The sequence below is a fragment of the Talpa europaea genome (genome assembly GCF_964194135.1).
Source record: "Talpa europaea genome assembly, chromosome: 3".
In the NCBI taxonomy this organism is placed as follows: domain Eukaryota; kingdom Metazoa; phylum Chordata; class Mammalia; order Eulipotyphla; family Talpidae; genus Talpa; species Talpa europaea.
In genome coordinates, this window is record NC_140069.1 from 140288956 (window position 1) to 140315930 (window position 26975).

Consider the following 26975-nt stretch of genomic DNA (forward strand, 5'->3'; position numbering starts at 1 on the left):
GAAATCGGGGAGCCATATTAAAGGTTTAAGCCCATGTATTTACGTCCACACTTCTCTGGTGAATTTAAAATAAATGTCTGTTGAATGTGATGGGGACTCCTGTTAAGAATAAAACAGGGACCATGACAAGCTATCTCTGTGACACGGACAGTTTGTAACTACATACCCATAGGCCAAGTCTTCACCCTGTTTCTGGGACCATGCTCTTGGCCAAATTTCAGAAATCTACTGCTGCAGAGTAATCTTCTTCCCTCACCCTTCACTCTACTCCCCATGCAATCACCATGAACTATGCTAAGTATTTTTAAATGGTGAAGCATCCAGCCCACCCAATGCTACAGAAGTTCCCTCCTGAAGAGAACTTAACAGGTCTGGCAATGGAGGGAGTGATGAGGTTTGATGGGAGTGATGAAGAAATGAAAAGACAAACTGTCTGTCCATATCCTATGAAACTCAGTCACCACTTTAGAGAGGGAGGGAGAAACACATGAAGAGCAGGAAGAGGCAGAACCAGGAATGACCTTCTCTGATTCAGTGTCTAAGCTCTCTCCTTCGTAGTCACACTTCTAAAGTATAGCTTCTGAATTAGGGAACTAGACTTTTTATCCAAGAACCGTATCTTTCAAGGTTGTCATTCAAGTATCACGGGCTAGAGATTTCTGGAGGTTTGATAAACAAAAATCTTGACATTAATGTCTCAAAGTGGCACTGCTCTAGAACTTTCTGCAGTGATGAAAATGTACTGTCTTAGTGCTGTTCAACTGGCAGCTTCAGGCATGCCATCTCTTAAGCACACATTTTTGTGCTTAAGAGATGGTGTGACTGAGGAACTGGGCTTCCAATTTATATAATTTGCTTTGATAGGCACATGTGTCTAGAATCTACTGTATTTGACATCCCTAGTACCTGAAACAGTAAAATGCTACTTTCTAGACAGAACAAGTAACCTTCTTGGCCACCAAACATAGGTTTAGCCAAAGCACACATGGATTTCCTTATCACCTCCATGTTAGCTCCCCAGAACCTCTCAGAGAAGTAGTTTAATGCATCAGAGTTTCAGTTTCAGAAGAGGTGACCACAGGCACTCCCAGCATCAGTGGTGTCAGAAGGAGGTGATATAAGGGTAAGTTTGAAGAATGCAGATGATGGTGAGCAGAGTCCTCCTTTTCTTACTTAGGGGAGAAGAGAGAAAAGAGAGGGAAGGAATCAAGGAGGCAGGAAGAGAGCGAGGGAGAAGGAATTCTGAACATTCTAGAAGGGCTCAGTACTTGAAATAAATATGAAACATGACAAATAAATGTTTAGTCAAACAGAGATGACAGCTCTTAAGTGAAATGGCTGCAAACTAAGGAAAACCTCGGGAAGTCATCAGTAATTTGTTGAACGGGCAGTCTGGAAATTCAGCTTTCAGAATGTTGTACAGCAATTGGCTGGCCCCACACTGATCGTGTATATAGTCAAGGCAACCCACGACCACAGCCAGGGGGCCACGTTCACAGAGCTGTGCCCACACCTGCATGGGCTGTTCCTGCACAAGCACAGCCGAGAGGAGGGCAGGTGGAAAGTGAAATCCAACCTAAGTGCCACCCATTGCCTGCTCAGCCCTGACTCTGGCACTCACAGAGTTTGGGAGGGGGTGAGGGGAACCTTTGCTCCTCTGTCCACCCAGACTCGAGACCTATTTCTAATTGGAACAAAGACACCATGTGTGCCAGCGGTGGCCCCAGTTTGACCACATTTGTAGTTTACTGCTCAATTCTGATGAAGGAGGCCACGAACTAACCAGTATGCTGTCAAATTAGGAGTAGCCAGCAAAGTGAACAGGGCTGAAGTCACCTTGGATAAGGAATTTCTGAAGAATAAGAATGGAGATAGCTCAGTCTAATGAGGGCAAAGAAGAAATCTGATACCTGGTTGCAAATATTTAAAGGTGTTTCATATAGAAAAATGAGAAGGGTTATCCTGACTGTCCCCCACAAGTGAGAGTAAATGATTATTTACGAGAGTAAATAAATAAGAGAAGGTAAGAAATAAAGGGGTCAGTTTCAGACTCAGCTTGGTGGGGGGCAGCACGCTGCAATGGGAAACCATGGGGACTGGGTGACTTAGAACTGAGTTTGAATCCTGACCCCACCCACGAGCAGCTCTTTAACTTGAAGCAAATGATTTTCTCTCTGTGAGATTCCCTCATCTGCAAATTGTAAATAACTAACTCGGAGTTACTGTGATAATAAGAATATAGCAAAAAAAGAGGCAACAAGTACCTAATTGGTGCAAAACAGTCATTAGATGCTAATATTTTCATTTCTCCTAGAACAATTAGACCCAACCAATGATATAACTATTCCCTGATGGAGCCAAGAACTCCTGGCACTGCACCCATTTATCAAGAGAGGTTAGTGAACCATTTACCAATGAAAACAGCTGTCAGGCTTTGTTTTGTTTTTTTTATTTTGGCTTGGGGTTGTTTTCTTTCTTTATTTTTCTTTTTCGTTTTGATAGCAAGCAACAGAAACTAACCCTGGTTAACATGAACAAAAGGGAAATGTAATGGTTATGAACAGGGCAATCCATAAGAGTTCAAGTTCAGATGAATCTAAGTGTTCAATTTGCCTGAGGATGCAAATGGGGTGCTAAGAAGAAGTCACCTACAACAGCTTCCAAAGACCTCACTGGCTTCCGCGATGGAGAATAAGGCACCCTGTTATAAAATCCCTCGAGACTGCACACACAGGGTGGATGTAACTTCCCAGAAGAAATAGCAGTGTATTTATACATTTACACTGGGATGCAGCACAGAGCAGTGTTTGTGTGCACTGGCTAAGGAGTCCTCCTGACATTCAAATCCTGGTTCCACTACTGGCTAACTATGAGGCCCTCAGATTACCCTGTGCCTCAGTTTCCTCTTCTGTCAAACTGTGGCTAGCAATAGCGCCTAGCTCATAAAGCTCTCATAAGAATTAACTGAAATAGGGCCTCCCCGGTGGCGCAGCGGTTGAGCGCTGGGTTGCGAAACTGCGCGCGGCCTCTGTGGTGCCGGTTCGATCCCCGGCTGCTCCCCGGCCACCAGAGGAGGGTCCCACATGGCGCGCAGACCTCTCCTGCCGCCCGCTGCTCCCCTCAGCAGTGTACTTCGGTCCTTCTGCCTGCTCTGCTCCCCGCTCTGGCTCTGGTGAATTCTCTCACCCTCCCGTGCTTCTGACTGTACCCAGTGCATGTATAAACAAAACAAACAAACAAACCAGCAAACAAATAAATAAAGCATGCCTCTATAAAAAAAAAAAAAAATTTAAAAAAAAAAAAAAAGAATTAACTGAAATAACATGTATGAACGACTTAGCACAGTTCCCGGCACATATGGTAAACCTCAATAAGTGCTGCTGTTGCTATTATTATTACTATTAATAATGCCGAGGGTCTACCACTGAGCACCTCCCAGGTGTGCATTTTCTGAGATCCACTTAGGACCGTGTCCCTCTGTGGTTTCATGGCAGGTGAGAAAGTCAATGATTTTAGTTCTCTCCTCCCCAGCCCTCTTGACTTGATTTCCCCATGAAGATAACAGGCTCCCAAGATGCCAGAGCTGCTTCGGCAAAGCTGTTTTGAGTCATTGTGAAAAAGCACACAATGAAATATATGAGAAGCCCTAATTGCTGGAGAGATGCTAAAAACAACCATGTTAATGAACCCAACACCACAGAGGGAATAACCGTTCACCATTTGTGGATTCATCCATGTATTATTTCTTCTGAACATTACTTTTAGTTCCTGGAAGAGGTGATTTGCCACAAATGGGAGGGCAATTTACTGGAAGTTAAAGACCAGCTTCCAAGCATCCCACCTGCTCCGGGAAAGAGGTGTTTTCCCTCAAATGACCTGGGGCGGCAGGGGGAGGAGGCTTGAGGGGAGCTATGTCGTACAATGTACAGACTTTGCTCCCTAACCACTCCCCTGAAACAGTTCTCTGAAGAAGACATACCTGTCTGGAGACACGCGAGTTTCACAACAGCACGTGTAAGCAAGACCGGAGAGGACAGAAATGCCCTGAAAGGCAGGGTCACGGGCTTCCGCCATGGGCCATGCAGCCTTCAGTCAGCCATCGCTCAATCAAAAAAATCCAGCAACTGACAGCTTTGCCACATGCTACATCACCCCGCTGTCACACATGCTACGGGGACATTAACTGCAGGTCCCCTCCTACATGCAGACCCTTCCCCTGATAAAACTAAACTCCATGACTCATGCTAGCCTGGCACAATATTTTCTCGTATCTTCCATCTTTAAAAGCTTTCAGTTGCCAACAGCATCTCAATACAAGATTTGGGGCATAATCCAAGTTCTAAGCTGCAAAGTTTTTTGATACCATCCACTTCAGAAACCTTAGAATTCTAAATTACCCACAGTACTCCTGTGAGATGTTATCAGTTAATTATGGCCTCCAAAACATACCTGTGCCGCAGCCGTGTTTGCTGGAGATAACGTCCACGTCCTGAAAACTGTCAGCAGCCTGTGTGGGCTGCTCACTCTCAGTCACAGAACACGGGAGTTTGGTTATCAGGTGATCAGCTGTATTGAGTTTTCTCCATAGAGTCAACAAATGTGTTGAGGCAGCTCTTTCTTCCCCTAAAGTCAGTGAGCCATGGGCGCATATGCTATATGGAGATGCAAATGCAGTTGCTGTAAAACTGAAATGCTATTCTTGGAATACCTATGTCATTACTTGAACTGAATCTCCTTTACAATGAAATGGCTGCTGCTTAGCAACTAATGCAAAGGAAGAACCTGAATATTTCTCTATCTTTTTTTCCCCAGGTGGAGGAGAATTAAACATATAGCGCCACGCCTGTGCTCCCATGTCTTCACATACACCGAAGAGCAGCAAGGTCAAGGAAGGCCCCTGCCAAGGAAGGCCATGTGGGCCGGGTATGCTGGCCAGAGGCTGACGCCAACTTTGTCCATTGTGATTAGGCCCTGGGATAAATTCAAGTAAATAAAATTAACCAAAGGGAAATGTTGCTAATTATCTTTCCCCAATGGTATGTGGAAGCAGAGCACTGAAGTGGGAAGGACCTGGGACTTCAGATCCAAATGCTGGGCCTGGCCTGGCTGTGCCCCTGACTGGTCTGGGGCTTCGGGGGACTCACGGAGCTGTGCTGCCTGTTTGCTGACCTGTACAGCAGGCACAAGGAGCTTACCTGATCTGCTGCCCACGACTGTTCCGAGGGTAAAATTAGAACAATTATGTGAAAGCAGTTTATAAATGGTAAATCTCCAAAAGCACCATGTACATTTTTATTTTAAGTACCTAAATTTAGTCAGTATTAACAGTTTAAAAAAACCTCCAGAATTTTGTCTTTTTTAAAATACCCCTTAGATTTTGTTATAATTCTGTACTGGCTCATAGAAAGCTTCTGTTTTAATCTTTAAATAGCTTTGACGTTTATTTTTGAACTAGAGATTTATTTTCCTAAGGAATTCTGAAGGTTTTCTTCAAATGTGAAAGAATGACTCAGGTTTCTGAAATGATCCTTTGGAACTTTTTAGGTGTCTGTAACTGCACATGAATAGACTTGAGAATTTTGAAGGATCTTGTTATGGAAAAAACTTATACTGCAAGTGCTTACAGGCTGAATAGGACCTCCAGTTAAAGGTGAAAGACTCAACTCTTCTAGGGGAGAAAGGAACTCTCACCCACTGCTGGTGGGAATGTAAGTTGGTGCAGCCTCTTTGGAAAACGGCATGGAGATTTCTTAATAAAAATGAAAATGATGTACGATCCAGAAACACGTCTATTAGGTTTTTTGTTGTTTTTTTTTTATAGAAGCATGTTTATTTACTTATTTGTTTGTTTGTTTGTTTATACAAGCACTGGGTACAGTCAGAAGCGCGGGAGGGTGAGAGAATTCACCAGAGCCAGAGCGGGGAGCAGAACAGGCAGAAGGACCGAAGTACACTGCTGAGGGGAGCAGCGGGCGGCAGGAGAGGTCTGCGCACCATGCGGGACCCTCCTCCGGTGTCCGGGGAGCAGCTGGGGATCGAACCAGCGCCGCAGAGGCCGCGGGCAGCTTTGCAACCCAGCACTCAACCGCTGTGCCACCGGGGAGGCCCCGGTTCTCAAATTTTTCATTTCTTATTTTTATATATATATTTTTACATCATTTTTCATTCTTTATACAATGTTTGCTTTGTTTTCTCAGGTGTTGTCCCCATAGAGTTTCCACCACCTATGCACCCGGGCACCATCACCACAGTCCCTTGTGCTCTTCTCTCCCTCGTTTTAATTCCTCTCCCCCTCCCCTGCCGAATGTCTCTGATCTATGATTGTGTGTTTATTCTTGTTTTGTTTTTTTATTGTTATGAAATAAAAAATGTTTAAACCTCAAATGGTGCTTACCAACTTGACTATGCCATTTCAACCATAAATGGAGCCTACGTTTTTCACCCCAAGTCATTGTACCTTTACCCAACTCTCTTTGATTCCACTCTGATTACAACCAATCAAAAAACTTTGTACTGCAGGTAGAATTTGAAGGGAGGAGTACCAGGCTATAATCTCTGCCAGTCATTTCCTGGCCCCAGGAAACTGGATTTATTCACCCTCTTAGGTAATGGAAAATTCATACAGCTTTAAAGAGAACCACCATGGAAAGCTCCATCTTGGCCTCCCTGCACCTGCCAATACACGTAGCCGTTGACAGAGCTGAGTCTGTGCTTGGACAGGAAAGGAATGCTTGTCCTCTGTCCACCAGCCTTTGCCAAGACCTCTCCCTTTGTCCTGAGGTAGGCCTGCCTGGGCCCACTAACACAAACATCGGTTTCCTTTCAAGGAACTTTGGTCTAACAAACCACTAGATGCTGAAGGACCATATGCACAGAGAAAATGGGAAAGGATGGAAGAAGAATCAGAATAAAAAGCTGCAACAGGGAAGCAATAAGCAAATACAGGCAAACATAACCGGGCCATGGGAACTCAGGCAAGTTGCTTAAGCTCTTAGCCTCAATGACCTTACCTAGAAAATGGAAATAATAAGAGTCTCTACTTACTTGAGGATTAAATGAAATACTGCATAGAAAATGTTTAACAATTCTTGGCACAGAACAAGCATTTGATAAAATCAGTAACTCAAAATAATTAATATTCACAAAGATGGGTAAGTTAACCTCGCAGCCTGAAATAGAACTGAGAAAAGCTTTTTCCTTCTCTAAGCAGCATTTTACAAAATTTTTGGAAGTCCAGAGGCTGCCTTTACTGCCTCGGGGAATGAGCTGATTTGGAAGAGCTAGTCCTAGACAGTGGTATCTGGTGTTTCTTGGCCCCTGTGAGACAAGACAGGGTGGGCCCAGTGCTCATCGGTCAGGGAAGCTGCAGGCTCTGCATCTGCTGGGTCCCAGATTTTTCCACTTCCTATCTAACTTTAGATGCTGAGCACAGTACTTTAATAGGAGAGGAACAAAAATATTTTATAGCTTAGCCTTTGCATTAAGAGTGGGTCAATCTAAAAGGAAAAAAAAAACTATTTAAAATGAAGCTCTTTTCTTAAAAATCTCTACAGGGAATGTTCTCGGACTGAGGGAGGTTGACTCCAACCCTGTTGTACAAGAAGGACAATAATGAGAGCTCATCTTTCAGTCTGAAGAGTGCTCCAGAAGCTTGTCTCAAAGCAATCCAGGAGCCCTCTCCAGCTGTTTCCACATAAGCTTACATAAAGCACTTTTAAAAACAGCTTTAACCAAATTGCTTTCAAGTTTCTTTAAAACAAAAATTTACCTTTCCATAATGTGGGGTCCCTGACCCTCCTTTTTCTCAGGGCTGTTGTCCTGGTGTCCAGAGTTCCTGCTGGTCAAGCTAAACGTACAATCAGGCAGGAGGCCTCTCACCAAGGGCAAAAGTCCTGGCATGAGGAACATACTGGGAAACCAGCATCTGCTGAAAGCAGCAGGCAGATATCATGGCCAGACTAGCAAGATCAGCTGAAATACCTTACTTGAAATTATTAGCAGAAAGTTAGATAAGAATGGAAAATAGGGGCTCCCTGGTGGAGCAAGGGGTTAAGTCTCAGCACTATCAAGCTATTGCCAGCCACTGCAGCACAAGTTCGATCCCAGCCAGGGAGCTGACCCACAGGGCTGACGCACAGACCTCTCCTGTCTCACCCGCTGCTCCCCTCAGCAGTGTATTGCAGTAGATCCACCTGTTCTGTTCCCCCCTCTGTCTCTGGTAAATTCTCTCATCACCATTCCCGTCCCCCCACCACCCACACCTCTGGATTACACCCCAGTTTTTGTATGCATAAATAAATAAAAGTTCAGGGACCTCCCTGGTGGCATAGGCAGTTGAGCGCAGCGCTGTGAAGCTGTCTGCAGCCTCTGCAGCACCGGCCACGGAGCAACCCACATGATATGGCAGACCTCTCCTGTCTCGCCCGCTGCTCCCCTCAGCAGTGTATTTCGTCAGTCTGCCTGTTCTGTTCCCCGCTCTGTCTCTGGTGAATCCTCTCACTCTCCTGCACATCTGGCCTGTCCCCTGGTTCTCATATAAATAAAATAAATCTTTGGGAAAAAAATAAATAAAACATTAAAAAAAAAAAGAAATAGAGAATATGCTTTGAGACAATGTGCTTTGACTACAGGACAATGGAGCCCCCCAGGCAATGGTCCCTGGTCACCAGACCCCAGCTTACCTTCCCAACAACTGCTTCCGCACCCAAGTATACTTCCTATGTGCTTGCCCCACCTTTGTACCTGATTCTGAATAAATACAAGACTGCCATTGGATCGGGCGGCCCAGAACTTCCCCAGTAGCCCCTCTAGGCTTCCGAGCGCCCAACCCACTTGTACGTTGAATAATCTTTCCCTGGTCTCACACCGCTCCCAGCACTGCTGCTCTGCCAGGCAGCACCATAAATTCTGACATATTTCTCCTATACAAAAGAATGACACAGTTTTTAAATGTACTTTTGGATCTCTCAACGAGTCTACTTTCTGGCTATTTTCTGAAAATCTAAGCGATACACAAAAGCAACCAAACTGCCTTGTCTTCTTTGCCTTTTGGAGAAAACACATGGATCCACTTTCTTAATAATTATCTCATCATAGTCCTGAATCAATTTGATCTGTTCAACAAATATTTAATGACCAATTCAATTAAGAAATACATCCTGTTGTTTGCCCTGGTTGAGATAACTGGTAGCACATCCCAGAAGGCTGAGCCTCCATTCCCAAAATAATCCAGGACAAGGAGCATCTGGGAGGGTTTTATACTCATGGCCAGGACACGGCCACCGGCCATTATCTGCACAGATGAAGCAGACATCAGCAGGCCAGGCCAGAAGAGAAATAACCTCTGTCCCAGAGTCACTGGTGACAGGCTATTTCTAGTACTTCTGCCTTTATCTACTTATCTCTTCCTGACACCGAAGCCCAGTGACCCAGCCCTCCTCATCTGGCTTCCTGCTCCCAGACAGCCAGCTAGCAGTGTGGGCCCCTGCTCCCCAATTGCTCTGCACACTGGCCATGCCTGTCTTCTCCAGCCTTGGCCCTCTGCCTGCTCTGACTTCCAGAGCACGCAGAAGCAGCTCCCTTCTCGTCTCATCCTCTCGTTAGAATGAGCTATTATTTTAATAAGCTGTAAAAGGAAAAGCACATATGTTGTACCTTAGTGAATGCCAAACCTACAAAACAAACTTCCTAACTATATACCTAACTCATTATCGTATTATCTGGATACGGTCATTACTAGCTACATTTGACCAATGTTCCAGATTCTGAGGGATAAGAAATAAATCTGCTCCTGAGCTGAAGCATGAGCTGCACCACTCTAAAAAATACACCCAAAGCACTCACTTTGTGATAGGGAGTCTAACAGGGAGGTCCCCAGGGAAAGGGGAGGTTCCAGGTTCCCTGCCCCATCCAGGGGAGGGTGGAGCTGCGCAGGGAGGAGACTGGGACGAAAGGAAGCAGGATGGGAAGCAAGAAGGAGACCTGGAGGAGGCACCTGGAGCAGAGGCATGGGATAACTGCGCTTGCTTCTTGGCCTTGAACGGTTGAAGCAGATGTGGTGAGAGACCCTTGGGGAGGTTAACAAAGGCAGCTTTCATCTTGATTTTGATTTTGCTCCTTTTCTCGCGAGCATGCTGGGCCCCATCTGTCCCTTTCCTAGGGGTCCCCACCAGAACGTTCCTTAAACATGTGGCAGGCTTTTGGACCGCAGTGGCCCTGCTTTGGGCCAACCCTGTTTGGCTGGACATTTACCCGCAAGCGGAAGGGTAAATTCGGGTGCTTGATTTGGAAACTATATTCTTTGTCTTTTTTTTTGGTTGCCTACTAATAATATTAAAGTTACTTTCCATTATAAGTTTTACGTACTAGAATATGTTTTGTCTTAATGCAGCAGGTAGCAGAACCCATTTAGAACAGGCATGCTTGGGGGTTGTGGGGTACCCCCTCACCCTGCCTTGTAACAGGAACATTATGTCAATCTTCTAACAAGCCTACTCGGTGGGAACTGTCACTACCATTTTATAGATGGGGAAATGAAGGCACAGAATGGTTAAGTAACTGAGTCAAGGTCACACAGCAGGCACAGAGGTAGAGAACTGATCCAGGGTCCAGAGTCAGGGCTCCTAACCTCTACTCCACTCTGTCTCTCATGTGATCAAAGAGTAATAAGATTTGATTGCAGTTTAATATTGTTTTAAGCTTTCAACGTTTTCCCCTCTATCCAACATGCCAGACCACTTGTAATGTAACCTAAATTGGAATTAGTTCCCTATCAGAGCATTAATTATGAATCTGAAAATTCACAGGCAAATCTCCACTTGCCCAAAACACATGGAACTAGACAGAAGAACTGCACGCAGAGTCCCTGTCAAAAAGGGGTTGCCTTCAAAAAAAAAAAAACAGGATTTGCTCCATTTCAAAGGGTCACAGAAACTTAGGGCTGAAAGGAAAGAACATTATAATTCATCTGTGGAGCCCCTGCTTCTCTCCGCTACCCACCCACAGCTCCCCCTCATACACACACCCGATGACTTGATTTTCTTTAAAATAACCCAGGCGGGGCTCACGTCTCTGAACACTGTGGATGTCGGGAAACTCACCAGTTATTCCTCAGGTGTTTTCTATGTAACAGGAATAAAAAGTACCTGGCATTTTTTTTTTTTCCGAAGACTTTGCTATTAAGCACGGTAATAACAAAACAAAGGCTTAGGCCCACTAAGTCAGCTAAGGAATTCTTAAAATTCTTTCCACCAAAGTCAGCCAGGTGAGTTGGAAGGCTTGAGGGAGGGAAGTAGGAGAGGCTGCGGGAGTGACCTCAGGCTGGCAGGACAAGAGCAGGACAGACCCCAGGACTCCAGGCAGCCATCCTTCTGCATGTCTAAGTTCTAATCACAGAAGGAAAAGTCAACAGAAAATTCCCTGAGGAGAAAACCAACACTGCCCCTTGGAAAAGGATGAGACAGACAGAAAAGGAGCGGAGAGCTAATTAGTGCTACTCAGAAGGCAAATTAAGGCCTTTTCTTTGACAAGCTGCAAATAGCTGGTTAAGTTAGAGCTTCTGCCACCCCCTCCAGCCTCCAACAGCTGGCTAAATGGCTGAGGCAGGTACTCAAACAGGAAGTTGTAAACAGAAGCAGTCCAGGTCTGCGGGACAAAGTGTCAATGAGAAAAAGGCAGACCTTTCTCTTAGGAGAAAGGAAAATCACAGTTTAGATGGACAGGGAATGGATAACAGTAGTCGTTGATTTAAAGAAGGCAATTAAATTCTTTCATTCAATCAATATTTATCCAACACCTAGTGAGCAGTAAGAATAGGATTTGAGGATGTAAATGATAAGGTGCAATTTCTGTCTGCAAAGGAGCTAACAACTTAGCAGGGAATAATAATTATAAAAAGTGAACTCCGTGCAAGACACTGTGCTGAGCCCTCTACATAAAGAAATTCATCTAAGTCTCCTAAGAAGCCCTGAAGGTGGATCAGTGACCCCATGAGAGAAATGAAAGGCTGAATCCCCAAGGGGTTACATAACACGCCCAAGATCAGCTGGAAATGCCAGGTTCAAATCCTAGTCTGATTCTCACAAGAGAAAATGACAGTTCAGCCCTAACACAGTTGTTTGAAAGTGCAAGGTGAGGACAGGAGAGGACCAAGCACTGATCACCAGCAGTGGACAATGTTTGCTCTCAGTCCTAAGGCGTTTGCCTGAGGAACAAGTCAGAGAGGAATTAAGGATGCATTGTATGCAAACAGCCACAACTTAGCATTTTTATTGCTTTAACCTTCTACATTGTATTAGTTTTCAGGCCTTGCCTTATGCATAAATTTCAATCCATTCAAACATTTCCAACAGTTCAAATGATTCCAACATTTCAAACAGTTGCAACATTTCAAACAATTTCAACCAGTTCAAACCATTTGAAGGTAATCCATTTTTAGAATTGTGTCAAACAAATGAAATTTTATTAAAAAAGCCTAACAGCTTAGATTTTCTTTTGCCCCTTCTTTTCCTTCCTCAGCTACCCCCCCATTAAGTTTGCTCACAAACCACCAAAAAACATAGTAACCACTGCCTTCAAACCACAATGATGGGGTCTGGGGTGGGGAGGTGGGAAATAATTGTTGCTTTGTTGGCAAAACAAAGCCATGTGAGAAAGTAAGTGCAGCAGCCAGACAAGCAGGCAATGGAGCCTCCAAGCACCTGGGGTCTCAGAGGGCCTCTGAGCCCCCTCACCAACAATCACCTCAGGCTACAGAGGGAATGTGGACTCCAGCCCCAGCCCAGGACAAGCCAGGCACAGCCGGCCTGGACCCTCACTGGAGTCCTCATTTGGTTTCTGTCTGTTTGAAACCAGGGCCAACTCACTGCCTCCCAGGCCTAGAGGCCACAAACTGGATCTGCACCATCAGAACTGGCTCCTCCTGAGGACTGCAGAGGAGAATGTTTCTCTGTCTCTTCTGGCTCCTGGTGCTGCTGACCCTCCTTCACTCGTTACACATCCCTCCAGCCATCAGGCTGCCCCCCCTCTCTGTATTTCAGTAACCCTCCGCCCCCCTCATAGGGACACTGGTCGTGACAGTGAGGGCCACCCGGACAGTCCGGGGGTTATCTCTCCATCTGAAGGTCCATCATGTAATCACATTTCAAAGTCCCCTTTACAATGTAATTCACAGGTGCCCGGGGGCGGAACCTGACTACCTGTGGGGGCGTGACTCATCCCCCCCCCCCAAGGAGGAGGGACACTCACTGTGCACGACCTTGCGATGAGGCTTTCCCCCTACCCTGCTCACCCCCACACTCACTCTTGCCCCCACTCAAACTTTTCTTCCTTAAATTTCTTTTTTTTATCGTGTTACCTTTTATTGAGGTAACATTGGTTTACAACACTATCTGATTTAGGGTATCAGCTTAAAACTCTTCAGATGTGGCCTCCCCGGTGGCGCAGCGGTTGAGCGCTGGGTTGCAAAGCTGCCCGCAGCCTCTGCAGTGCTGGTTCGATCCCCGGCTGCTCCCCGGCCACCGGAGGAGGGTCCCACATGGCGCGCAGACCTCTCCTGCCGCCCGCTGCTCCCCTCAGCAGTGTACTTCGGTCCTTCTGCCTGCTCTGCTCCCCGCTCTGGCTCTGGTGAATTCTCTCACCCTCCCGCGCTTCTGACTGTACCCAGTGCTTGTATAAATAAATAAATAAATAAATCTTTAAAAAACAAAACAAAACTCTTCAGATGTATGTTATGACACCACAGCCACCACCAAGGCACCTCTAACTCTCCACCACTGGCCAGTGCCCCCCCCACCCCGCTGGGAGCCTCCGTTCTGCAATCAGATTTCGAGGGTTTTGATCTAGTTCTGTTTCTCTGTTTTGTTCCTCTCTCTTCCACATCTGAGTGACACCATCTCGTCCTTGCCTTGCTCCTGCTGACTTAGTTGACTCAGCATCCCCCCGTCCAGTTCCATCCATGTTGTCGCAAAGGCAAGAGTTCATCTTTTTTGACAACCGAGTTGTGCTCTGCCGCGCACACCCCACAGCGCCTTCCACCACCGCGCTGTCCTCCGGCCTGAGGCTGTTTCCGTGGCCTGGCGGTTGTCCACAGCGCTGCCGTGCACAAGGGGATGCGTATATCCCTTCAAGGTAGTGTCTTCATTCCCCTCAGCTAGAAGCCTAGGCGTGGAATGGCTGGAGAGATTTCATTTTCACAGAGTAGAAGGGGAAGTGTTCCAAAGAGCTAGCTCTAGTCTGATCTAATTTGGCTCTACAAGGCGAAGCTGCTGTCGCCACAGCAGAACTAAACATCAGCAAAGCTGCCTTCGACCTTTCCCTCCCCTGATGCCATGGGACTGCAGAGGCGGCCACTCTCCCTGATAGAAACCATCTGAAAGATCAGCGAGAGCAGACCCAGGCCCCTGACTTGCCAACGCAGTCTTGCCTGGTGTGTGTCCTGCCCGCTGCCATCTACATAGTCAGTGGCCGGTAATGATGCCGGAAGGAGACTTGAAGTTAAAACCAAGCTTTCATCTGATCATAATGTCTCTGAATACCTAACAAATGTGTAAAACAGACAAAAACACACAATGAATAAAAGCAATTTATGAAGGAGGAGGTTATGCGTATATATATATACACATGTATATGGGGGAACAGGCTTTCCCATCCACCACTGATTGCCCTGTAAGGAAGAACAATGCCCAGGCTGTCCTAGTGATTGTCAACATCCTAGCCCGCGTTCTTATAATCCTGCTGTGGGGGTAAAACACAAAATGGAAATACTATGTTCTTATCATCAACCTATAAAGAATACCAGGTCTTTTTTAGCTAGTTGCCTAACCTAAGAAGTGCAATACTCGCGTCTGCTACTTCTATCTCATACCTAACACTGCCTTTAAGGAAGCTGTGGTATTACCATCATGGTTTGTAACGGGAGGACCCGAACCACAGGCATCAAGGTCTCACAGTGATGGTAATGGTCCAGGTCGCCTTACAAGCAAAATCACAAGTGATCATTTATTCTGTGGGACTCCAGGCGGTACAGACAGGCCAGCTTTTCACTGGATCTAGATTCACCTACACAACAGCTGTGCCGTTTTTATTGAAAGGCATGAAACTCTAACATGGTATCTTCATAGAGATGGCAGGTGTCATGTAGGTGGTTGTGTTCTCAGAAGCAAAACCAATATACTTTCTGACGATTATGAATTTATACTCATTTTTATGTCTGAAATAGTAAAGAAGTTCTCTGCTATTATAATACAGGAGTTAAAATTGTGTAGTCAAAGGCACAGGGTCCAAAGAATACAGAATACCAGAGATGATATGTTGACAAGCATAGTATACTATAGAAAAGGCCAAAGAACAGCTCATACACACACACACACGCACGCACGCACGCACGAACGCACACACATGCACACACTGGAGAGAGCACCAACCTGAAAGCTGAGAAAGCACCAGATGACCCAAAGAAAAAGCCTATAAGATGGGATCTGGGTTAAAATCTTGCCTGCCACCCAAACTCTAGGCTTCAGGATCATTGTCTATAAGACAGAAATAACCAGAATCACATCATAGGACTGTCATGAAGAACAACTTAGACTATACCATCACACTTAGCACAGTAGCTGGTACACAGAAAACAACAATCAGCTACTTCTCCTTCCTCTCTCCTGTGTATTTCTACAAGGCCATTTTTTTTTTACTGACTTAAATGAGAATTCTTAGAGCATTTAGGGAAAAAAAGTTCTTACACATTACATAGTCATTGGCACACATGTATCTGTTGCAGCACCATAATTTGCAAAGAAAAAGGAAGTAGTAATTTTAAGAGAAAAGTACCAGCTCGCTTGCACTGCCTTCTAAAACCTCCAGCTTTACAGTCTACAGAGACTATTTGCTCTAGGGGAACAGAATCTGAAATAAAGGAAAAATTCTCATGGGAAAAATGGTTCCCAAAAAAAGCCAAGAAAGAAAAGATAATGAGGGGAAATCGAGGGGTATAGAAAGGAGTTTATTTTACTTAACAAAGTAAAAGTCAAGCAAAATGAATAATCTGCCTCCAGAAATGGTTATTTAAAGGCTTTTTGTAAAGGGCTCTAGTTCCTAAAAAGACAGGAGTCACTGCCTATGCCCACCCACTCCTCATTTATTTTTAAACCCTAGCTTATATGTTCCTTAGCAACAGAAGGAGCAGATGAGACCCCCCTACACACACGCACACACACACCCTCTCCCAAAGCCCCCTTCTTCTCTCCTGTCAAGTGTCATTCCACAAATACCCATGTTGTTCACAAGATATTTTTGACCTACCTACAAATCTCTTCCCACCTCAACTGACCCCCTTCCACAGGCAACCATCCTTCTCACTCCAAGGGAAACTTCCACTTAGATTCCACACTGTGAGGGCTCCCTGGCCCCTCTCCTCAAATTCCCACCAGTCACCATGCTTGGGTACCCCCACCCTCCAAAGTGAGTAGGCCTCAGTGAGGAACCAAGGCCCAACTCTAGCCAAAGCTATTCACTTCATGAGCCCACTCATGAGCCCACCGGTGAAATGGTCAGGCCCAGCGACCTCTGGCTGGCGGGGCCATTCACCATGACCCTAAGAGATAATAATAAACAAATGGAGACACTCTCCTGGTTACCTCAGACAGCACGTGCCAAACGGAGTCACCTACCTTTCCTCTGGCCCTGGAACTACCTGGTTTTGTGTGGATGGGCATGGATTTATGAGTTCTAAGATCAATTGTTTAGCCTTTGGGGAAAAAAACAGGGCAACAACCGCCAGATAGCTGTGTGCTTAAGTATATGACCTGAGGACCCTGATCAGAATTCCCACCACGGAGGGTCTGATTTTCTAAGTGTGGGGTGGGGGACATTTTTAACCAGCCACCTGAATTGTCACTGATGCAGGTGGTTGGCTGAACTGCAGATTGTAAAGCTTTATTTAAAAAGAAATGATGTTATAGAGCAGGATCCACCTCTGTGGATATAGGGCAGATGCAGTGTTATGATTCCTCTCTAGAAAAGTGCTGTCTATGGCTCCAGGTCAACATTTGTATGTGTGCACACTTACAGGCATGTGGGAGCATGCAACCCAGCAAGTCATGGCCCACACAGTACCCACTTCCAGGAGAGAGGCTCAGAGAATGGCCTGCCCTGCCAAGATGCAAGCTGAAATGATTTCCCTTGCAAACTCTGGTTTTCAGCCCTACCCAGTGAGGAGTCTGACCAGTGCCAATGACACAGAAGACGGAAGTCACAACGCACTTCACATAATCAACCCCCTCCAACTTTACTTCCTAAATTAGGTTGAATGTAGTTCCTGCTCCCCTAAGGGCCACGCAGGCCATGGTAACTAAGAAGTAGAACTGCCTGTCTCCCAGCATACCTCCCTAGAGCTACCCCACTCTCCACCACCTGCCTATTTTTAGAAACCAAAAATATAAAGAGAAATTTGATCTTGGTCCTGTTCTAAGTGAGTAACCAAAGTCAGGTGGGAAAGTCCCTCAATGCACAGTGAGCAAAATACACACAAGCACACGGGAGCCCAAACATCACAAGAAGACCATGCAGGGCCCTCTGAGGCCAACACCTGAACACAGAGCACAAGCCTGGTGACTGGGGCCTGCCGTCCAGCAGTGCTATGGGGATCCCAATGATTCACACGCCTGCCCCCATAAATACAACACACACCCTCACAAGCCCACACACCTCTGTCATCTGCTTTTGCTTACATAACAGCACATGGTGTGACAGGCTTAATATTGTATATGAGTTTCTAGAAAGGACTGCTAACTCAAAAGAGTGGGGTCATCAGAATGTTTTTACTGACACCTTGTCAAGAAATACTCCAAGCCCTAGCAAGTACAAGCATCTGTATTTCTATATTTGTTTATCCCCGCAACTTTTAAGACAGTATCTGGTACACAGAAAACAACAATCAGCATTAAGGGAGGGTGGTCTCCAAAACTCTCCAAAGCTCTCAACATCTTTATTCTTGATGGGGGCTTGGGGGTGGGGTAGAAAACGTACTGAATCCTCATTTCTCACTTTGGGAGCTTGACACGATTTTATCATGTTTGTGCCCATTTATTCCACACTGTCCTGGTCTCACAAATATATCCATCTCCAGAGGCAAACACGGTGGGCATCCTGGCCCTCAACCCTCCCTTGCCAGGAGGCAACCATGGCACCTCCTGGACCCGCCTGGAACACTGGGGAGCGAGCACGTGTCTGTTTCACCCCTTCACAAACTCTGGCTTTGCAGCTGCCAGCGGCTGCATGTGCACAGGCACCGACCACATCACTCGTCCTTAGGGAGGCATTTCCACGCAGATCCAACTTCCACAGGGATTTCTCTTCAGCCCAGCGCTGTTCTTCTCCGCCAGCGCGCTGTTCTCAACTCTCAAGTGAGCACCAAAGACTCATCCAGGAAAATCTGGACGGTTGGGGGGAGGTGGCTGAAGATGACACAGACTTAGGGCCAAGTCTGAGCACTTCTCTCAAGAAAACCAGGCATTGCTGGGTCTGCACGCCCCTCCCACCCACACACATTTTTCTTACTGTGCTGACCTCAGGAACCCCGACTTCCCTCCAGTTATGGGGGAAACTAGGCGCAAAGGAAGCTCCCCTCCAATCCAGAAGGATGCGATGAAAAGAAACCCACCCCCCGCCCCCCGAGGGAGCGTGATGGGCAGTCGCGGGGTGGGAGGGAGCCCGACCCGAGCCCCACTCCGCGGAGGCGCCGCTCGGCGGGCAGGAGGGTCTCGCGCCCGGGTGGCACCTGTCTGGGCTCCTGGCTCCGCGCCTACCTGTAAGAGACCTGCTTGCGGAAAGTTAAGTTCCTCAGCTTCTCCTCCAGCGCCTCGTCCTTCTCCTTGGAGCCGGCGGCCGCGGGTTCTTCCAGGGCAGCGGCCCCCGCGCCCCGCGGGTCCGCGCCGCCCTCGGCGCCCAGGCAGCAGCTCCCCGCGCCGCTCCCGCTGCTGCTGCTGCCGCCGGCCGCCCCCTTCTCCTCTGCGGCGGAGGGGCTGGGGTTCATGGCGACCGCTCCGGCGGCCGCGGGGGGAGCCGAGGCGGCGTCGCTGCAGAGGCCGGGCCGGGGGGGCGCGCGGGCGGCGGCCGCCGGTGCCGGGGAGCCAGCCGGTCCGCGCGCCGCTGGCCGGGGCGACAAATGGCAGCCCCTGCCCGCAGCATCCATCCGCGGCGGCCCCGCACCGGGGCATTGTGGGAAACTCCGTGCCTCCACTCCCCCGGCCCGGCCAATCAGCGCCCGGCGCCCGCCCCGCCCCGCCCCGCCCGCCGGCCCGCGCGCCCCCGGCCCGCCTCCCGGGCGGGCCCGCTCCAGAGCCCGGCGCGCGCTCGGCCCGACCCGCACTCCGCCGGCGGCGCCGGGCGGCGGGGGGACCGGTCGGGGGGACCGGTCGGGGGGCGCGCGGGAGCGGAGACGGCGCCGGGGAACTCTCGAGGAGCGCCTGGCGCGCCCTGGTCTCCACGCCGGGGGCGCGCGACCCGGGTGCCCGGCCCAGGCAGTGGCCCCGCGCGCGGGACGCCCCTGGTCCCACTCGGGCCCCTGGGGTCCGAGGCCGCGCGCTCTCTCCGCCGCCAGCCCCCGAGGGTGCGGAGCTGGGGCCCGGGCGGCCGCCGCCCGGCGCGGGCAACCTCTGCGGGGTGGACGCGCGGCGCGATCGGCGCGAACCGTGCAGAGAACCCGTGCGCCGGGCGGGTGGCGTGGAGAGAGAGCTGGAGGGAGACTCGGTGGAGAGGACTGGGGATCAGTCCGGTCCCGGGGGCAGGGCCGGGACCCCGCCAGTAAATCCCCAGCCCGGCGTCCTGCTGGCACCTGACAGGCTCTTGCTAAAGGACTGTTCATTCGATCGAATCGAATCGGAACACAGGGCCCTCGCGTAGAAAGACGAGGGGATCCTGGAGGTAGAAGTGAGGATGTCAGCGCTGTTTGCACCTGCAGCCCCGACTCAGGACGCGAGCAGGGGCTCGCCCCCCCCCCCCCCGGAGGCTTCCAGCGGCTCAGCACTCCCTTGCTGGAAAGAGCCGGAGCTGGGAGTCTGCAGAGGTAACTGTCAGCCGCTGCCGCAGTTTTGCTTCTAAGGAAACCGAAAACTTTATTGGGGTTGCATGGTGTGCTGCAAAGTGTGGAGCACTTTGACAGGAAAGATCTATATTTAAGGTGAAGTGTAGTAAACCAAACTCTATAGAGACGTGCAGGTGTGATAAGACAGAGCACCGGGCTTGTCGGCTGATGTTGCACCGATGGTCGCAGTTTGCTGGATTCCTTTCCCTTTATTTCCTTTATTTTCTCCTGAGTAGTTAGGAAATGGAACCAGATCCCTCCAAGCTCTCCCAACTTTCACGTTCTATTTTTTTTTCTTCATATGTATTTCATAATCAGCCGAACGTCAGAGCTTTTTCAGAGTGGAGTGAGAAAAGGTGGTAATAATAGGAGTAATCAACTCAGCTAGCGGTTAAGCCCTCGTTTCTATATGACAAGTTGTGGTAAGCACTTCACACATCTGTCTCTTTACATTTTCACAGTACCCCAAGTGGGAGTAACTGCTCCCCTCGCTCAAGCTCCCGGCAGAAACTGGTATCACACTCGGGCTGCTTGGCTGGAGGTCTTTGCGCTTCATCCCCTTGTAATGTGCTAAGTACAACAGTAATATTAAATGAGATCCACCAAGTCCTAAGACCAAGGAAACTCATCTGTTACGAGACACCTTCCTCAGTGTTCTCCGTACCTTCTCCAGTGCTTCCCCAGACACTTCCAATATGCTATTCTCTACTGAAAGATTTCCTGTAAAGTCGTACTGTCATCAGGGAAAATTCAAATTGGCCCATAACTGATTTTCAAGCCCTGTCCACTTCCCCTTATTTTTGTCCCAGTAGTGCTGCCTTGAACTTGACCCTTCTGTGAAGGGTGTACCTCCAGCAGGATCCCATTGCAACACTGTACTAAACCTTGACCCCTGTGATGGTTGGTCACTTGTCTGTCCCACAAGTCTGCGTCCCCAGTAATTAGCATAATACTTGTGAATATCTTAAGCCATCGTTAAAAGTATCTATAGACTTAGTAAAGAAGTACAAGTGTTTTTGAACATGTAAATATACACTCAAACTCACTGATTATAAAGGAAATTTGGTTTTAAACTGTATTGTGTTTCAGAGAAAGTTTGGCAATAGTTGGTATTGATGAGGGAGAAGAAGTATCAACACTTTATCAAACTGTTGGGTTGGCTTAATTGGTACAGTTTTTCTGGTGAGTAATTGGCAATATCGATCAATATCTGAAATGCCCAACCTGAGAAAACACCTAGAAATGGGTTTTCTCAGTCATATGGTAGTTCCATTTTTAGCTTTTTGAGACATCTCCATTGAGTGGACTTCTTACATCATCTATTATGAATTATTATGCATTCCAGAACAGGTTATCATCTCAGTCTTAAATATCAGACATGAGCCTTGAAATTCTAGACCTCATCAAAAAGGGCTTGGAGTATGAAATTTTGAAGAAAGAAGAAAAGTTTCTTTAGAGTTTAGATAAGACATCAAAGCCAGAAATTATAAAAGAAATTATACCATATTAGACACCCCCACCCTCATTTTCCTATCCCAAAATGATTTTCACTTGGTATTGTTTTTTATTAGAGCAACCATTGAAAGCCCCACTTTGCCTAGATAATGATATCATGAGGACTATGCATTAAACCCAAGATCTTGGTTACATGCCTTTACCTTTGTCATACAAAATGTGAAGCTGCTGTAGGAACCTGTTGAATGAGAATGGGGATATATCTTAAGTTCTACTGATAATAATTGGTTGGAATTTATTTGGATGGACAATCTCTAAAGTAGATTTAAATAACAATAGATCTACTCTCGCTCTAAGAGGGCAGGGGTCTGTAAATCATCCAATCCAGCTTTCCATTCATGCCCAGTGTTCCCATAGCTTTTCCTGATGTAATCTCTTTAGCCTTGAACAAATGAAGTTATAGGGGAGTCATTACTTTCCGAGATAGCCCAGTCATTTTCTGCTCTGTCATAAAATTCTCCCATTGATCTTTATCATTTTTTATTCGAACTGTTGATGTATCCCCCCAAAATAATAATAACATAATTTCCAATGTTCCTGTACTTTAACAGCTGGTTTGGAGGCCAAATTGAAGGAATTAACATTTATTTCATTAAATTTCTTCTTGCTGTGTTTAGATCATTTATCCACCCAAGAGTCTTTGGGATCTGAGTTCTATCTTTACATTCATAATTCCTCTTTGTTCCTTATAAAGAGCAGAAATATACTGTGAAGTCACAGGTAAATATACTGTGAAGTCACAGGTAAATTTCCTGAAACCTCAATCCAGGCTGTCTTTTGTTTTATTGACAGTAAAAAAGTCACATGTAATATGCCCAGTTCTAGGCACTAGTGATTTATCAGGGAAAAACTAAAGACTCTGGGCTCTTTTGGTGCTGAAGCACTCCAGTGCTCCATTAATCAATAACTTTGCATAGTTATTATTGGAATTAACTATTAAAATTGAAATTAAAACATCAAGTTCAACTTTCATTGAATCACATTTCTCAATTTGTGTACAAAGTTCTTTTGAAGAACTTTAGCCAATATTTTATTTCTACTGCATTTCCCCAAAGTATCAGACAAGAAACCCTATCAAAGAAAATGAGGCTAATCGAATGTGACTTTTTAATGAGCCCATTCTAATAGCCAGGGATCATACATTTACTTTTTCAACTTCTCACAGACATTTCTCCATCCTCATTTTCATGAACAGTATGATAACCTTCAGGATTCAAAGATGGATACAATTCAATAATTTCTCTGAAAGAATTTTCTATTTAATTGTAATAAATAAAAGTCAATTTTTTCCTTTTTACTTGAAGTAATCAAAATCCTGTGACAGACACCATGTCCACTTTACTCAAGAGCCATTCTTATTCCCTTTCTCCTTCACCCTCCTGATACAAAAAGAAAATACTCTCTTTCCCACAATGCCCTGCCATGAAGTGTGACGATGTGACCTGGTTCTGAACAAGGAGATCTAAGCCAAAACAACCAGATGGGGCTTCTGGGAAAGTGTTTTATTAGGACAGAAAGACAATATGCCCTTTAGTCCTTTGTCTTTCTTCATACTTAGACAATTCAATGCCTAAACAAAATAGCCATCTTGTAACGGAAAAACAAAAACCATTTACAAAGGATGGAAGAGTCAGATGCAATTCATCTTGGTTCCCCATGACTTCCTCAAGCAGTTGCCAGCTGGGACAATTCACCTACCACAAGACTTTTTATTACAAGAGAAAATTAAACTTCAATTTGTTTCAGCCACTGTTGATTGAATTTATTATTTTATTTGCTTGCAACCAAATGCATTTATTTTAGTTGGCACAAAAGAATTCAGAAAAAAACTAACATATTGATTGAAATATTTATAATAACCTAAATCAAATGAGGTATTTGGGCCATACCCCCCCCAAAGTCACAATTTTGTGAATGATTTTCAGTGTTAACTATGAAGCTAACCGTATTATTCTTTAACCAAATCATTCCATGTCTAGAAATGTATCTTAAGTAAAAATCCCAAAATGAAGACTCTGAGTAATGGAATAGAATATTTTTAGAAATGGAATAGAATTTATAGAATTAGGTTGGGGGGGTGTTTGTTTTAGAATTGCTTACAATGATGAGGAAGTGCTGATCTAAAAGACAAACAATAGAAAAACAAGCAAGCAAATTTTTCAATGTCTATAAAGGGAATATCTTGCAGACTCCCAAAGCGAAAGTTACAGGTCACATAGAATACAAATTAATGATAATGTATTTAATGAAAATACTAGGATATAAAACTAAGTGATTTCATCATTGTAACTATGTAAAAAAAGAATGTGTGAATAGGAAAATAAAAGGTTTTGAGATGGTTTATAATTTTTAAGTTATTTATTAATGTTATTATAACTGTAAATTACCTAGAATTATATATATTATTTTATTAAATACCATGTTCTTTCAAAAATAACTTTTTGTATCTCTACCATGGACAGACGTTTCATAAACATTGGGTTTGAAATCCCTGGAGATATAAACAATCTATATAAACAATAGACTTAATGTAAAAAATAGGATCAATATTTTAATTCAAGTAAGAGGTGAATTTTTATAATATTGGGAAAGTTCATTAAGATTTGAATGATTCCTTTCCAAAATGAACATAAAATGTGGAATCACATGAATAAAAGAAATTTGGTTTTGTTTTCTTCACATATCATAGACAATGAAATTAATTATTTTTAATTACTTTAATGACCTCATCTAAATCTGACTACCTTCCAAAGGCCCCACTTCATATAACATTGTTTGTTAGGTCTTCATATCTGAATTTTGGGAAGATTCACATTCAATCCATACCACTTAGTTTATACTATACACAAAAATTAACTCAAAATGGATTAAATATCAAAATACGAGACCTTAAACCCTTAGGTGAGAACATAGGCTAAAAGCTTCAGGACTTTGGATTGGGAAAAGAATTCCCAGCTGTAACACCAAAAATAAAGGAAAATCAATGCGAATAGATAAATTGGAGTATATCAAATTGAAACTTTCTACACATCAAAGGACATAATCAATAGACGGAAAGGCAACTTATAGAGTGAGAGATAACATTTGCAAAATATATAGCTGATAAGAGGTTAATATCCAGAATGTATGAAGAACTCATACAACAAATTATTTTTTAAATGGGCAATGGATCTGAATAGACATTTCCCTAAACGATCTACAAACAGCTATAAAGCATATGAAAAGCATGAATCATCAGGAAAATGCAAATCAAAACCAATGAGATATCACCTGAAACTCAACAGTATAACTACAAAAAAAAAAAAATACATAACCCTCAGAAAATAACAAGAGCTAATGAAAATGTGAAGAAATTGGAAGGCTGGCCCACTGTTAGAGAAAAAGTAAAAAGTACAGACACTTGGAAAATATTGTGGCAATTCCTTAGAAAATTAAAAGTAAAATTATCGTATGACCCAGCAATTCTACTTCTCACATAGCTATTCCGAAGTATTGAAAGCAGGGCCTAGAGATGCACTTGCTCACCCATCTTCATAGCAGCACCCTTCAAAAGAGTCAAAAAGTAGAAGCACATGAGGTATCCATCTGTGGATAAAAGGAAAAACAAAATCTGGTGCATATGAATAATGGAATATTATTCAGCCTTAAAAATGGAAGTTCTGAAATTGGCTCCAACCTGGATGAATCTTGAGAACATTTTGCTAGGCAAAACAAGCCAGTTCCAAAAGTCAAATATTGTATGTTTCCACTTATATGAGGTACTTAGCAGAGAAACAGAAGGTAGAATGGTGGTGCCTGAGATATGGGTTCAGAGGAAAGGAGGTATTGTTTAATGGTGCAGTTCTGTTCTGGAGATTGTTGCATAACTGCATGAACATGTTTAACACTGCTGAACTGCATGCTTAGAAATGATTAAGATGGCACTTTTTTTTTTAACCACAATTAAAAAAATGTATTTGAGTAAAGCCTCTGAAACAAGGAGTAAAAAAACAATGTTCTGGAAAAAATGAACTTGAATGTATTCAGAGTCCACAAATTATTGAAATCTCTCTTTGATTACATGGGTGCATTGGTGAAGGAAATTCTATGGGGACTACACCTGGGGTGGGGGAGAAGCAAACATTGTTTAAAAATGAACAAAGATGTAAAAATAAATTAATTAAATAAAAAAGAAATCTCTCTTTTGTTTTTTGTCTCCTACCATGAGTAAGGAAAATAAATTCTCCTAAGAAAATGGGTCCAAAGGAGTGGGTGCCAGGCAGGAGGAAGTGCAAAGCAAGGAATGAATTAATTTCTTGATGGAGTCATCTAAGCCTCGATGCCAACTTCTGCTCCAGATTTTGGGACAATTGGAGCCTACTCTTCCCTCTTCATTAATCAAAGATAATGCAGAATTACAGGGTAGAACTTCTTGCCAAAGAGTTTTCCATTTTCTGCCTCTCTGAGATGATGCTGATTGGAGTGAGAAAAGTTCCCTAAGGACAAATGTTCTTCCTGTTAGGATCAGAGTTGCTTGCAACAAAGACGGTGCTCCGAGGTCTGCTTTTGCTTCAATTACTCAGGGCCTCCAGTGAACCAGTGCCATCACCAACCCTCATTCTGGCCAATCTGCCATGACGGAGCCTTTTGTGGAGATTTTACATTCCCCTTTTCTAGTGAGTTGGGCCTTTAATTGGATGGTGGTAATTTAACCTTCCTCATCCAGCATTGCTTCTGCTGTGCCAGAGGTCTGAAAGCAGTTTTGATAACATGTACTTGAACTCCTGTTCAACTGTTTGTACTGCTATTTCTCAATTCTCATTCATATACTGCAGAACTCTCTTAAAGGGAAAAATGAATCCTGATAGACTCCCACAGATTCAATTAAATCTTTCAATGATAACTAATGTTTTACAAAATAAGGCATAATGTCCTTGTATTAGTTACACAACAATAAAACCCAAATCACTTTCAAATTCAATACAGACTTACATAACCCAAATATTCATAGATCCCACTCTCAATGTGGGATGGATGTTTTCCTCAGATTCAGTCACCACCTTCCACAAGACTATTCCTGAGCAGTTTCTTGTAGATGTGTGCTTTGAGAATATTCAATTCTCCAGTCATATTTCTATACTATGATTATGTCTTATTTCTATACTGTGATTACGTGATGTCTTGGTGCAACAGCCCATACCATATGTCATACGGCCTTACTTAGCACAAAGGCCTCATTTACATAGTAATTCCAACTCTGTTCTTTACTCATTAACCAAGTCACAAAATAGTCTTGATGATCAGTGTAAATGGGACTCCTGAAATGACTCATGTCATTCACTATTAAGAGGATAAGTCAGGTCATGCAGAATAACATATTAGATAATGCTATAAAAAAATATTC

At 44.9% G+C, this 26975-nt stretch overlaps 1 protein-coding gene across 2 annotated transcripts in view; it reads right to left on the reverse strand.

Moving 5' to 3' along the window:
* The window catches only part of DGKI (diacylglycerol kinase iota), a gene marked incomplete at both ends in the record, with an annotated part of 370310 nt that extends 351124 nt beyond the window's left edge, over nt 1-19186 (reverse strand). For both annotated transcript variants that reach the window (XM_084229448.1, XM_084229447.1), the window contains one exon: nt 18801-19186. In XM_084229448.1, coding sequence (XP_084085574.1) covers nt 18801-19186 — 386 coding nt within the window. The remainder of the gene's footprint in view (nt 1-18800) is intronic.
* Between the last annotated feature and the right edge of the window lie 7789 nt (nt 19187-26975).